The sequence below is a fragment of the Belonocnema kinseyi genome, chromosome 5 (genome assembly GCF_010883055.1).
Source record: "Belonocnema kinseyi isolate 2016_QV_RU_SX_M_011 chromosome 5, B_treatae_v1, whole genome shotgun sequence".
In the NCBI taxonomy this organism is placed as follows: Eukaryota; Metazoa; Arthropoda; class Insecta; order Hymenoptera; family Cynipidae; genus Belonocnema; species Belonocnema kinseyi.
Genome location: NC_046661.1, coordinates 43,659,148 through 43,673,706, shown reverse-complemented (window position 1 = coordinate 43,673,706; position 14,559 = coordinate 43,659,148). Strand labels below are relative to the sequence as shown.

General features: G+C 38.7%; 1 protein-coding gene across 2 annotated transcripts in view; it reads left to right on the top strand.

The window, feature by feature from the left end:
* Positions 1–14,559, top strand: part of LOC117173040 (mucin-2-like) — a 96,377-nt gene that overhangs the window by 50,001 nt on the left and 31,817 nt on the right. For both annotated transcript variants that reach the window (XM_033361406.1, XM_033361405.1), the window contains one exon: positions 3,760–3,849. In XM_033361406.1, the coding sequence (XP_033217297.1) occupies positions 3,760–3,849 (90 nt within the window). The remainder of the gene's footprint in view (positions 1–3,759; positions 3,850–14,559) is intronic.

Here is a 14,559-nt window from a genome sequence, read left to right as displayed (position 1 = left end):
AAATAGGCAGAATAAGTGCTCTTTTCTTGCAGGCGGAGCGGCAATAAAATAGCACTTTATAGTAGCGCGACGAGCGGAAAGTTAAGTTACACAAAGGAGGAGAAAGTCAAAGAAAAATGAAATAAAAAAGTGAAAAAAATTTCGTTTTAGAATTACGCTGAACTACAAAGTGGATTTTGGACTAATAACTTATGTTCACGTGGTAAATTAAGCGCCATTTTACGAAAAAGAGTGCTCATTCTGCCTATTCCAGATAAAGTATCGTATGCACAACGGCATACTACTTAGGTAAATAATCTACTATTCTGCTGTTCGACTAGTCTATGCTCGGGCCTTCGGCCCGAGCCTGTCCTGAGTTCCGAAAATATTGCCATAGCTATGAAGACGGCTCTTCTCCATGGAATATACTGTATTTTGTTGTTATAGACGCTCAAAATGGAAAGCTTGTTCTGCTAGTAAGGGATGAAATGTAGCTCCCTTTTCAAGTCGGCGAATATAGCGCATGAAAATGCACTAATAAGGAAATGTGACACTTATCCATTTTGACATTTTATGATCCTTACATTTTTGAATATTTTGGATGATTTTTGGATCGCGAAAAGAACCTTAAAACCTAATTTATTGTAATTTATACATTAGTGACCATGTGAAGCTCTTCGATTGGGATAATTGCTAGATAGATGTGCTGGGCAAAGCATCGGTGGAGAATATGCAAATATAAATAGCCCATATAGGCTGCCAGCACTGGCTGAAAATAGGGCCGATTTAACTAATACATGCTTTGCCGTGGTAACAGTGAGACTTGACCCAGTAATGAGCCGTCACTGTGCCAGACTCTGGCAGATCCTCGTGAAACATAGTTCCCCGTACTAAAAGTGAGACTTGACGAAAAAAAGTGCCAATATTGGGCCAAGCATCAGTGGAGGATCGGCAAATATAAATTGTCAGTATAGACTGCCAGCACTGGCTCAACACTGGGCCAATTAAAATGCCGATATTGGTCCAACATCTTTAGCCGACCTTTTGCTGCCAAAATTGGACTAACACTGGGCCGCGTATTTGGCATCGACAATTAGCACTTGGGTTCTTTCATCATTATGATCCAAGATACAATAGGTGATTCTGCTCGGGTGCATCACCTCTTTCCTACTTATTGAGCCCTGCTTATGTTGAGAAAAAGACAATAAATGCAAATAAAGATTGAAATTCATTCATGGACATTTAAATCCGTATCATCATTGAAATGGAGGTATTTTCCGACGGCGAATTCTCGAGTAATTTCTCGGAATTGAGCAGGAAATACGAAAAACTATAGTCCTGCTACGTCATGCGTCTTATCACTGCTAGCGAACCTACGACGAAAGAAAATCGATAAGACGATGTATGTATCAGAACCGGATAGACAGGATATACACTTTAATATGATTAAAGATGACCCACAGAAAGGTTAATGTACATCAATCTTTCTCTTCATAGAAAGATTTTTATAGGCCGTTGTATTCTCTATCGAACCTGAAACGAAATGAGCATATGTATAATCGCATGTATAATATTCGCAATCGGCTGGTCGAAATTCTCTAAGAGGGAACCGCAATCCTTTGCTTAGAGATGGAGCTCTACCGATGCTGCGGTGGAAAGAATAAACTTTCTTGCGGGAGTGGCTATTTGAGAGCTCAACCCTCTGGTATTCAGGTGGGTTCCCACTTAGTCTAGGGGCCAGGGGGGTTTCGGGGCCGATGGAGGTCTCATGGAGCACCAAAGCTCCCTGAACGTATTTTGACCTCCTGAATCCGAATTTGCAAAGTATTTACTCGTGCGCGGCGATTTTCCAAAGTTATGAACAAATTAATTGTTTAAGCATTCACAAGTTTTTATGCTATGGATTTTGAGCATGCGACCGTCAACTGCATACGAAAAAAGTTGATGCCGTTTAAACAATTGATTTCCGCAAATCCACTCGATTGTTTATCAATTAATTAAGGATTTCTTTGTTTCTAATCGGTAATTTTGAAATTTTCAAAAGCTGTAGAATTCTCGATAAAATAAGGAATGAGCACGTCGCCAGTATCCGTGGCTTAAATAGGAAAAAGTAACAGCCTGATACACAATAAAATATAAGGTCTACAAGTTTTTTGTTTAGTTTTATGCAATATCATTGGGATGCCACTCACATGCTCAAAATCTATAGCAAAAAACTTGTGAATGCTTAAACAATTAATTTGTTCATAACTTTGGAAAATCGCCGCGCACGAGTAAACACTTTGCAAATTCGGATTCAGGAGGTCAAAATACGTTCAGGGAGCTTTGGTGCTCCATGAGACCTCCATCGGCCCCGAAACCCCCCTGGCCCCTAGACTAAGTGGGAACCCACCTGAATACCAGAGGGTTGAGCTCTCAAATAGCATTAAAGTGTATATCCTGCCCATCCGGTTCTGAGACATACATCGTTTTATCGATTTTCTTTCGTCGTAGGTTAGCTAGCGGTGATAAGACGCATGACGCAGCATCACTATAGTTTTATGTATTTTCTTCTCAATTCCGAGAAATTACTCTAGAATTCGCCGTAGGAAAATACCTATACTTAAACTCATTCATGAAACGGATTTAAATGTCCATGAATGAATTTCAATCTTTATTTGCATTTATTGTCTTTTTATCAACATAAGCAGGGCTCATTAAGACAAAAAATTTATTTATTTTATTATTTTTGAACACTGGAAAGTTGGTTATGTGTAAAAATGATCTAAACCCAGTGTTCCAAATGAAAGTAAAATCAAATTAATTGCTATTCTAATTTTCTTTTAAAGGCCAATGACCCACTCTATATAACAAAACTTAATAAAAAACAATTGTATCTCAGATGTTGGGCCAATATCGGCATTTTAATTGGCCCAGTGTTGAGCTAGTGCTGGCAGCCTATACTGACAATTTATATTCGCTATCCTCCATAGATGTTTGGCCCAGTATTGGCACTTTTTTCGTCAAGTCTCAGTTTTAGTACGGGGAACCATGTTTCACGTAGATCAGCCAGAACCTGGTCCAGTGACGGCTCATTACTGGGCCAAGTCTCACTTTTACCACGGCAAAGCATGTTTTAGTTAAATCGGCCCTATTGTCAGCCAGTGCTGGCAACCATTATTGGCTATTTATATTTGCATATTCTCCACCGATGCTTTGCTCAGCATATCTCTGTAGCAATTATCCCAGGCGATGAGCTTCACATGGTCACTAATGTGTAAATTGCAATAAATTAGGTTTTAAGGCCCGAGCATAGACTAGTCGAACAGCAGAATAGAAGATTATTTACCTAAGTAGTATGCAGTTGTGCATACGATACTTAATCTGAAATAGGCAGAATAAGCACTCTTTTTCGTAAAATGGCGCTTGATTTACCACGTGGACCTAAGTTGTTAGTCCAAAATTCACTTTGTAGTTCAGCGTAATTCTAAAATGAATTCTTTTTACTTTTTTCTTTCATTTTTCTTTCACTTTTTCCTCCTTTGTGTCACTTAACTTACAGCTCGTCGCGCTACTATAAAGTGCTATTTTAATGCCGCTCCGCCTGCAAGAAAAGAGCACTTATTCTGCCTATTTCAGATAAAAATTTTAAGAATCTTTCAAACAGTGTAATAATATACTAAACTAGGTAACAATAGTAACCGTAATAATATGCAAACTTGAGTATTTTTCATTTGCAAAAATAAACATATAAAGTGGATATAGAAATTTTGACTGTAGTAAAATGATTGATTTTTTCAGAATGCAACTCCAACTTCAACAAGCACTATTCGTGCAACAACAACACCTCCAATTGCAATAACCGAAATTTCAACATCTCCTAGAACTGAAGTAAGTTACTTTGACGAAAGTTCTGTTTCTATTTGTGCATTATGGAGCGTTTGTAAGGCATTAAAATTTAAAAAATAAAAAATATTCTTTTTGTAATTTTAAAACCTATGACCGTAAAACATTATCTTTTGTTCAATTTCGAAAATTTTTAAACTCCATATCTCATTTGATGTAGATGTAAATTTCTCTAGAACAAATGTTAATAAGGTAGGAATTGGATATGTTTGACATACCTTTAAGGTTCAGGTTCGGTTATTTGCCATTAAAATGACATTTTTCAGCTTTATAATTCCAATAATCCCCAAATTAAATAACCTAGAAATATTTTGATTATTTTAAGTTTATTTCAACAAACCTGACAGATAGAATTAAGTAAATCTACGGTTTTTATCTACCAAAAACTCGGGTGACATTTTGATTTACCATTGGCGTAAAAAGTCGCTTCAAAATAAGTGCAAGAAATGTTCCTTACCAGGAAAAAAAATTAAGTTGTTTAGAATGCCCTTTTGTCATCATATGAAGATTAAACCAAGAAAATCGAAAATTCCTAATAACGAAAATCACGCAAGATTTTTTGACGAAGGTACTCAAGTGTGAAATCACTTCACGTAGGTACAAAATCTCATAATTTTTTAATAAGTAATTAGCGGAGCTTCCCACCATCTTTTATTTTGAGCTTTTGTAGATTTGCACGCGTATTTGAATTTTTCATCTAGTCGATATTGTCGTAAAAAAATTATTCGTCGCATTTTTGTCTAACAAAAAGCAAAAAGTGTGAAAAATTAGGAAAGTGGTGCAGCTTTTTAAACTTTTTGACTAATTGCTTTAAAAAAAGAGACACATTTAATTCGAAAACTTGCAGTGGAGTCAACTGACAACAACTTTTTTATGAAGCAATTTTTCGTTAAATTGTTGTCGGGAACTCTCTTAACACAGACACACGATGGATTCTCATATTTTTTCGGGTGTTTGGAGTTACTCTTGATTGCTTTGCGATGAAATTACCGTCAGGTGCTACTGCGCAAAATAAACCCAATTTACTTAAATCAAAAATCGGTGTTACCGATTTTGGATTTTTTCATCCTTGAATTTCGAACAGTATTATGCGATCTGATTTTTAAATTTACCATATGGTTATCTAAACTTTCGTGTTAATGAAAAAAGAGAAAAAATGTCAATTTTGACGGTTTTATTTTTTATTTTCTTGACAAAATGTTTCCCCTGCTCAATATTGCTTGAATTTAATGTGCAGGGGTCCAATAAAGGGCAGCAGTCCAATAAAGGGCGTTTGTTCACAATCCACTCTATGCAAATTAGAGCCTTAATCGGATGGATAGAAAAAAGAAGGTCTTTTCATGTATGCATACTTACATTATTAGTTGAAGGAGACTGCAATCTACATCTATTGACCGCTGCCCAAAAATACTGAGGATTAATACAAGCCGCTAGAGAATTCAGCAGTACATATTCCTATTGACTCTTCTTGGGCCTACGTAACCTCAGAAAAGATCTTTTGATTTCTAGATATTTTTCCCCCGCCGTATCGGCAAAACCCTTTTTCTTACAGACATCTAAAGATTGTCTAGACTTACGGCGCGTCACTCTACATTATTTACCATCCCAAGGTTTTTTCCCCTATGGTATTATATGTCTTTCTCACTTCTTTCGATACTCGCTAATAACTGCTTTCTCACGCTCTTTTCCTTGACAGTGAAAATTGAACCCCTGCCTACTGCTTTTTTACATATATAGCATGCTATGGTTTCAAAATTTTCTGGAACTACTGCTACGAACTGTGAAGGGCACCACTGTGCATGGAGATACAGTGGACGAGCCTATCTGTGCACCTTGATGGTCACTGGTGCAACTGTCCACAGATCATCTGTGCAAGTCTACGTTTTGGCGTGCAAATCTGGGAGTCTTCCATCTGATCACGTGAACTGTGTCCAGGGTACCATCTGCGCACGTCTAAATGTCTAAATGCTCAGTTGAGAGTCTCACATCTGTGCACATTAACCGTAGTAAGGTACTGTCTTTGCACGTCAACATTTCAATGTGCATAGTTGGGACATGTACAATTGTGCACGTCTCAACTTGCAAAGGGTACACCTTTGCACCTTGATTGCTACTGAAACAACTGTTCACGTGCATATCTGGGATACTCCCAACTGTTTGCGTGGTGTTGTGAGCGAAAAATATGACAGTAACAATTAAGACGTGTCCAGTTGGGATTTTCCCGGCTGTACACGTGTACATGCGGGAGTGGATGATCTGTGTACGTGTAAGAGTCGACGTGCATATTTGGGTTTGTCTCACCTGTGCACGTGCATAGTTGTGCCAGTGGCCAACAACGTGAACAGTTGTACAACAAGCCCTCGACGTGCACCGTTTGGTATTTTGCGCCTTGAAAAATACTGAATTGTAGAATAATTATTTCCTCTGTCTTACGGTCACGGCAAAATAAAAACAAATTTGAGCTATCAATTCAACTCCATTTATTTTTAGAACAAAAATTAAAACTTCGACGACGTTTCGGCATGACTGCGTGCCGAAAAAAAGTTTTAAAAAAGTTATTGTTTATGAGTAAAAAATATTTTAAGAATAATACTTTAGTTTAAAACGATTTGTAAGCGAAACAACAATCATTCCAATTTTGGATTTAATACGTGTCAATTGTTTTTGTGTCGTAATTAAAAATAGTTTATACGTTATCAAAGTTTAAAAAAGTAAGACTCCAAACAATCGTTGAGGATGAGTAAAAAGAGAAAGCCTCATAAAATTGAAGAGGCTTTTTTCAGTGTAAAAACTACATTATTAACGATTATGGAACCGTTCTAAGTATTTTGGAAACAACGACGAACATATGACTAGGAGATAAATAAGGCGGTAAATTGTTGATGAAGATAAAGGCAGTATATATTTTGAAATACAATGATTTGTCAAGTTTCCATAGAATTATTATTGAGGAAGCGCGAACTTAAATTAAATTAAAATTCTAAGATTCAAATAAACATTTTTTTGTAAATCCACGAAAACATTAAATCAAAGATGGCGGACAGTTCCGGTAGTTAATTTTTGGAAAATTATGCCATTTCTTCATTTGCACCGCAGATCAAGATTTATTCGTAATAAACTTGGGTAACATTACCTAGCAGGCAAAGTCGTTGAATTTACCCTAAGGGTTGTTTTAACATCCCTCAAGAAGTTCACGTAATAACATCATTTTCTTACAACAAAACTATGGGAGATTTTTTATTATACTATTAGGGTCGAAAACCACTTTAATGTAACTTAAGGGCATGCGATACTTAAAAAATGATCGATTTTACCAGTTTTAGGTTCCCCCGTCTTTTTCCCTAAAATAATAAATATTTTGTCTTAAAAATTTTGGACATGACAGCGAACATGCGAATAGACGTCTCCGCACACATTTTTTGTGTGGATTACTCAAAAAAATTTTATTTTGCTAAATTTAAGTAATTTGTGCGGTGCTTAGAAATTAGCATCAATTTTATCATTGTTAGATCCCCCCGGCTTTTTTCCTACAATCATAAATATTTTATTTTCAAAATCTGGGAAATAATAGCGAACATGCTAACGGACGTCCCCGCACACATTTTATTGTAAATTAATTCAAAATTTTTTTATTTTGTTAAATTAGATTAATTTGTGTAGCGCCTGGGAATTATTATCGATTTTATAAGTGTTAGATTCCACCGGCTTTATTACACCAAATTGACCAACGACCACCGATTGGAGGTTCCCTCGAGGTGGAGCGTCTACGCAATTATTGCGCGAACTCATGCCTGATTCTTCTCAAAGACGATTAAAGACGGGAACAATAGTTCTGACACCTGGCTTTGAGGCATTATCACTCGTCGAGGAAAAATTAGAGAATTTTGACACAGAGACCGAACCCTTCTGCAACATTTTACTTGTAAAGCGATGTCTGTTTGATTTTCGTCAAATAGTATGCTGCATTACAAGGAATGTAACACAGTGATTGCAACGAGTATGAAGTAAGATGCCCGAGCGAAGGGAGGGCTGCCTTCACAAGAGTTGCTATCGTTGTGTTACATTCCTAATAACCTATATTATTTTTCATAGCAAATCTATTGAAAACTAGAGTTGAGGTACCTGTAGACCCTACCTACCGACGTATCTACTCTAGAGCAGAAAAAAATCTTTTAACTCTAGGGATGAAAACACTGTGTTTCAGCCTGCTCTACAGGCACCTCAACTCGAATTTTCAATAGATTTGGTATGGAAAATAATATGCATTACTAGGAATGTAACACAACGATCGCCACTGGTGTGAAGACAGCCCTCGCTTCGGTCGGGCTGTCTGGCAAATGGCCAGACAGGGTCTTAATCAGACTTAATGTTGGTAAAATTGTATTGTAAAAACGTCCTTGCACTGGACTGTCCCATTTTAGCGTGAAAGAGTTCCCTTGAGACGTGACGAATTTTCAAGGAGTCATTCAGCCTTCAAAGTTTATATTGTTTAAATCTGCAACTTTTAATTTTTTTCTGATTGATGCGATTGATTATGAAAAATGTCCAAGAGTAGAATATCTCACTTAACATATTTAGTCATTTTTTAACCACCTTTTTTTGTTTGAACCCTTTTTTTCCCAAAACCATGAAAATATATTATTTTATTTCCAACGAGTTTCAAATTGTTTAGACAACCATTATATGTTTAAAAAATGTGGTTGCCCGTTCCAATCGCTGAAAGCATTTATCTTTCGGAATAAATTATATCAATTTGATGAATACTAAGGATTAAAATTATTACTTAACATTTTTCGTCAATTTTTGAAGCTGTGGAGGACTTCAAAGTCGACGTGAAAGTTAAGAGTCAACAATCTGCTCTGCTTTCTCGCCGAGTAATTAAGCTTCAGAGCCAGATAACGATACTTTTGAATGCAACTTTTGTAGCCCCCCAAGGCTCATCCCCTTGGCATGCAGCCCGTTCTTTGCGAGTTAAATAGCCTCTTTTGGAGAAACCTATAGATATTGCAGAAGTATATTGCAAAAAAAGTTTCTGACGTCCCCATTTTTCAAGGAAAATATCCCAAAATTGAACAGGTAAGCAAGTTTATTTGCAGAAACAATGCAATAGTCAATAGTGAATGCCAGAAGCGGTTGCTGTTATGAAAAACTGCACCCGATTCCAGCGAAATCGCAGTAAAATTTCTGCTATAACCACGCCCCACGATCGTGAGATAGATAATTACAATCTGTCACGGAATCAATACGACGATCCGGCGAAAGTCTCGTGTACCCTGAGGAAAAGGAGCGACCCAAGGACGACCGCCTTCTGCATTGTTCCTGCAAGTGTTTTAGAATTTCGTTGCCCCACAGAGATAATTTTCAGGCTATTAAACATTGAAAGCTTGGCACCTCCAAGAGCGTCGATGATAATGACGACTAATTTAACATAATATTACGGGTACAATCGTCGTAACTCCTTTATAAGGTCTCCATACCTCTCTTCCTTTTCATTCTCTTTGGATATGATGTTTTTGTCAGCTGATCCTGAAAGTTGGATAACGTACATAATTCGCTTTTCGAAGTCAAGGAGAATTATGTCAGTCCGCGAGTGTCCAACAGAAGCAATTGTCGAGAATATAAAAATTACGCATATGCAGCACTTTTCATTCTTGACAATTGATTCTATTTCCGTGGATAATTTAGAGGAGCCATATTAAGGTTAACGCGGTAAGAGCGACAGAAATGAAAATAAAACACTCTTAGTTATTAAAAACTCTAATTCCAGGCTTTCAGGCGTTTGTACTGGAGACAGATAAGATTTGATCAGTTTTGCTCGCCCCTGATATTGAAGTTAAGACTGAGTGTTTTAGCAGCCTCCTCCACTGCTTTGTACATAAACGCTCCTTTGCCCACTTCTTGGTACTTGCTGGCCATTTTATGACGATGGACCCTTCCATTTGCGATTCAATGTGCTGTACCCAGAATAATTCTGTTGGGAAGATATTCCAGATTCAAAGTTGTGCGACCACCTTGGCAGCGTGAGAGGTAGAGTTACTCCAAATGAATAAATTACTACGGGGGCGTCAAGCATGTTCGTTGCAGATACTTTGTTGCTCGCCCAAGGTTTGGAAGACCAAATGTCCCGGATGAGACGTTTGTCTTCACTTCGGAGAGTGTCCTTTATAGAAGTCACATCCCTAATGCGGGGTTTTCCCCTCCTCGGTAGTGAGAGAGCACCTTAAAGCTATTTATGTTCTCTGAGTCGTCATCCAGTCTATGCTGCACTTCGTAGACTTCCCTCCAAAATACTTGGACTTGCACTGGCTCGGACTCTTAGCGTCAAATAGTATCCGTATTCTATCTTTGATATGTCGACTTATGGTCATCAGCTTGGACTTCTTAAGTGTTTGATGACCGATCCGGAGTTCGCGCGCAAACTTTCGAACCGAAGAAGCTAGGCTAAGATAGGAATCTAGGGAAAAGGGTTCGTCCATCCTTGTAGAGCCCAGCATGCAAGGATAAGTCTGTGTACTCTGAGAGGCACATACACATATGCACACACACACACACACACACACACACACACTAACACTAACACACATATATATATATATAGGTAAGGGGTTCGTCCATCCTTGTAGAGCTCAGCATGCACAGATAAGTCTGCGTACTCTGAGAGGCACACACACACACACACACACACACACATCCACACATACATATATATAGCTTCGTGGACAGCAACTCGCCATAAAGATAGGCTGGGCAAGACAGTACGCGTTTCGCGTACTGTCTAGAAAAAACCACCAGTTTCTCTCTGACCCATAAGGACTTTTCCAAGACCCTCCACTTACTGTCGATCATCTGCCCAAAGCAGTGGAGGTCGAAGTATTTTGGAGAGAAGTCTACGAAGTGCAGCATAGACTATACGAAGATTCAGAGAACATAAATAGCGTTAAGAAGCTGTATGATGACCTCACAATACCTGAGGAAGAATGCCCACCCATCACCACCCAGGAGGTGAACAAAGTATTAAGAGGTATAAAGAACTATTTCGCTCGGGGACCAGATGGTATCAAGAGCATCTGGTAGAAGAAGATTCCTTCAACCCATCAGCATCTGGCCCGTGTTTTGACCTCATATTTAAAGTCAGAAGAGCCAATGGTGGAAGGGCGCACAGTACTCTTGCCGAAAATGAGCAACTTAACAAATCTCGGGATAACCTGCTCATCGATAGATGTGTCTGTAAAGATGCAGCGTCCTAACAGCGTGACCTGTCGATGGCCTGGATTGACTACTGAAATTCTTTCTATTCGACCTCCCAGACTTATGATCTGTCTTTTAAAAAGTTAAAAGGTTCATCGGCAAATCGTGAGGTGCATAGAGAGATTGTTGCCGCTTTGGAAAACCAGATTTGCTATCCAATCTGGAAAAAATCGTTTGAAAACTAACAAGGTCACCTTTCAGAGAGGTGTATTTCAGAACGACACCGTAAGCCCACTCCTCTTTTGCCTAACATTATTACCGATATATTTAGCACTTCCCCATTTCCAGGGGCATTTTTGCGGCAAACCTAAAATTCGTAAGTACAAGGTCACTCGTTTACTTTACATGGATGATCTGAAAATCAATACGAAAAATAAAAAGCAGCAACATCTAGCTCTAGAGATTGTCGAACGATACACTAAGGAAATAGGAACGGAATTTTGGTTAAACAAATGCGTCAAGGTTTATGTAAAGCGATGAGAACTTAATGACATCACCAAAGACCCTCAGCTCGTTGATATAAGCGCTATAGAACACATTTGCCCTGAAGAGACCTATACATACCTGGGCGTGCCAAAGAGCCACATTAAGAATGTAGCATCTATAAAGGATACTTTCCGAAGCAGATAAAAACGTCTCATCCGGCTGATTAGGTCTTCCGAACTTTCAGCGATGAACCAAATATCTGCAACAAACATGCTTGTCGTCCTGGCAGTACTCTATTCATTTGGAGTGGTTCCATAAATGAAGAATGAGCTCAGATGCCTTGATATCGGGACACGAAAGGTCATGCACGTGAACAAAAGCATGCGCCTCAAGTCTTCTGTTCCGGGACTCTAAGTCTCATGTCATCAGGGTGGTTGCGGAATTTTGAATCCTGAATGTCTGCACAAGAGAATTATTCTGGGTACAGCACATAGAGGCGAAAATGGAATAGACTCTCGTCTTAAAATGGCCAGGAACCACGAAAAAATTGGCGAAGAAGTGGGCAAATAAGCTGCTGTAACACTCGGACTTAACTTCAGTATGAAGGGAGAGCAAAATGCATAAAATCTTATCTATGTTGAGGTCTCACTTCGAAATCTCGGATTAGGAAAGCTCAGGAGAAAGACTTCCGTGAACAGCTCCTCCATAAGAGGATGCAGCGCGTTTTCCACGGCTCTCTTTGAATTGCCCGGATTGAAGTCGGGCACAGAATATTTCATTGTGAGATGTCAAGACGGTATCATTTTCACCTTAACATACCGTCGCCACAATTTAAATCAAGACATTTCCGATGATAGCTGCAGGGCGTGCTATGCACACCCCGAGTATCTAGTACATTCAATATCTATTTGTCCAACTCATGATGGATCGACCTAAATTATAATCATCTCTGTCACTTTTACGGCATTATCCATAATATCGCTCCGTCAAGTGCTGCTAGGGAAATAGAGTTAGTTGTCGAGAATGAGAAGTGCCGCACATACTGGAACTATATTTATATTTTCGAAAATTGTTTCTGTTGCGCACACAAGGCAAGACATAGTTCTCCTTAACTTCGAGAAGCGAACCATTTTCGTTATCGACATTTCAGCAACAGCTGACAAAAACATCGTAGCCAAGGAGAATGAAAAGAAAGAGACGTATAGAGACCGTATCAGGGAGTTGCGGCGATTGTACCTGGTTTATTCTGTTCAAATAATCGTTCTTATCCTCGACGCTTTTAGATGTGTCAAGCTTTCTCTAGTTAATAATCTGAATAGCATCCCTGCGTGTCAAAATATGCTAAAACACTTGCAGGAGAAATGCAAAAGATGATTCTCCTTGGGTCGCTCTGTGTCCTCAAGGTGCACGAGACTTTTACCGGATCGTCGTATTGATTTCGTCACAGATTCCAGCTCACGTTTGTGAGACGTGGTTATGGCTGAAATTTTACCACGATTTATCAGGGATCAGTAGACCAATTATAACGAAAAAGGCGCGAATTGATCTACTTGATTCAGAATTTCAAAATCAATGTGGCATATAAAAAAATTTAAAGTGGCAGATTCAATATGGCACCCAAAAATAGGTTTTATGCGGTTTTTCCGGTAGTTTCAAGACCATGCTCGCGGGTTTTTGTGGGCGCTGATAACGAATCCGTTATCAGAATTCCGAAATTCGAAATAGCGGATTAAAAATGTAGGCCGCGTAATGTTTATTTTAGAAAAAAATGCTTCAATTAAATTTAAAAACCATACTAAGGTACTTGAAGCATTTTTTCTAAAATCCAGAGTACACTGCTACCATATTGAATCCGCCATTTTTTATTTTGAAGGCCTGATATCGGATTCGTTATCAGCCACCCCAAAAACCAACGAGCATGGTTTTCCAATTCAATTGATGTATTTTTTATAAAATCAAACCGCTTTTCGGTATGTACCGACAAAAGCATTGTCAAGGCGCCATATTAAATCCACGATTTTGAATTTTTAAAAACACCACATTACTTTTGAAAGTACGTAGCAAGTAGATCAATTTCGTTGTTATTCGTTTTGATTGGTCAAAACAAATGTTAAGGGTTATCAGGATACAATTTGGCCTCTAAATTGTACCCAGATAATGGTTTATTTTTCTCTTACAACAAAATCGATGAATCTAAAAACAAGGGGATTTTTAGTCTTAGGAATCTAGGGCGTCAGCCATTGAAGGAGAAAGGGGTGATTTACGATCGTCTTGCTGATGACGGGTCAGAAAGAAAGGGACACGTGTAATTAATTATACCGGCATCAGTAGGTTGATTCGATTTACACTACTTTAACTCAGGGAAGGAGGAGGTTAGCCCCAACCATAAGTAAACAGGAGTGCAGCATTTCAAATGAAGGGTGGAACTATTGATTGATTGAAATACAAAAAAAAGAAAAGGGGTAATTCACAATGCCCTCGCAAATTAACCTGATTTCAAAATTTTTCCGACAGATTCGAGAAAAATGAACGTTCTATTTTCTGTGGCTGGGCCTCGACGGTGGTGCCCTAGATACGTAAGCTGACATTCCGGCCGCCTCCTCACGTCTTGAACGCTTCAAATTCCGCACCTATTCTTTACCCACAAACTTCTGGTTTATATTTATGAGTATATACATGACCGGAGAAAGACGGCCTTTAATCTTGAACGGGCCCTCGTTTTTTAGGAACAACTTGCCTGCCATCTTATCAACCTTTTTCAACAACTTCCTATTTTGTCGGACAACTAGGTCTCCTATCCGTGTACCGTGTATCGCAGACTTGCACGCGAAACTCAACTGCAGCAAGTATATGTCCCAACTTCGGTGATTGTCCTGGAAATACTGAGATGTATTTGTGGCCAGCTTTGCTTTTCGGAAAAGGGTCCGTGCCGTTCTCTGCCACTACTATTCATGCTTGGTCCACAGCTCGTTGTCTTATCATGCTAGCTGGATGATCTTGCTCGCATTCACATTTCTGACA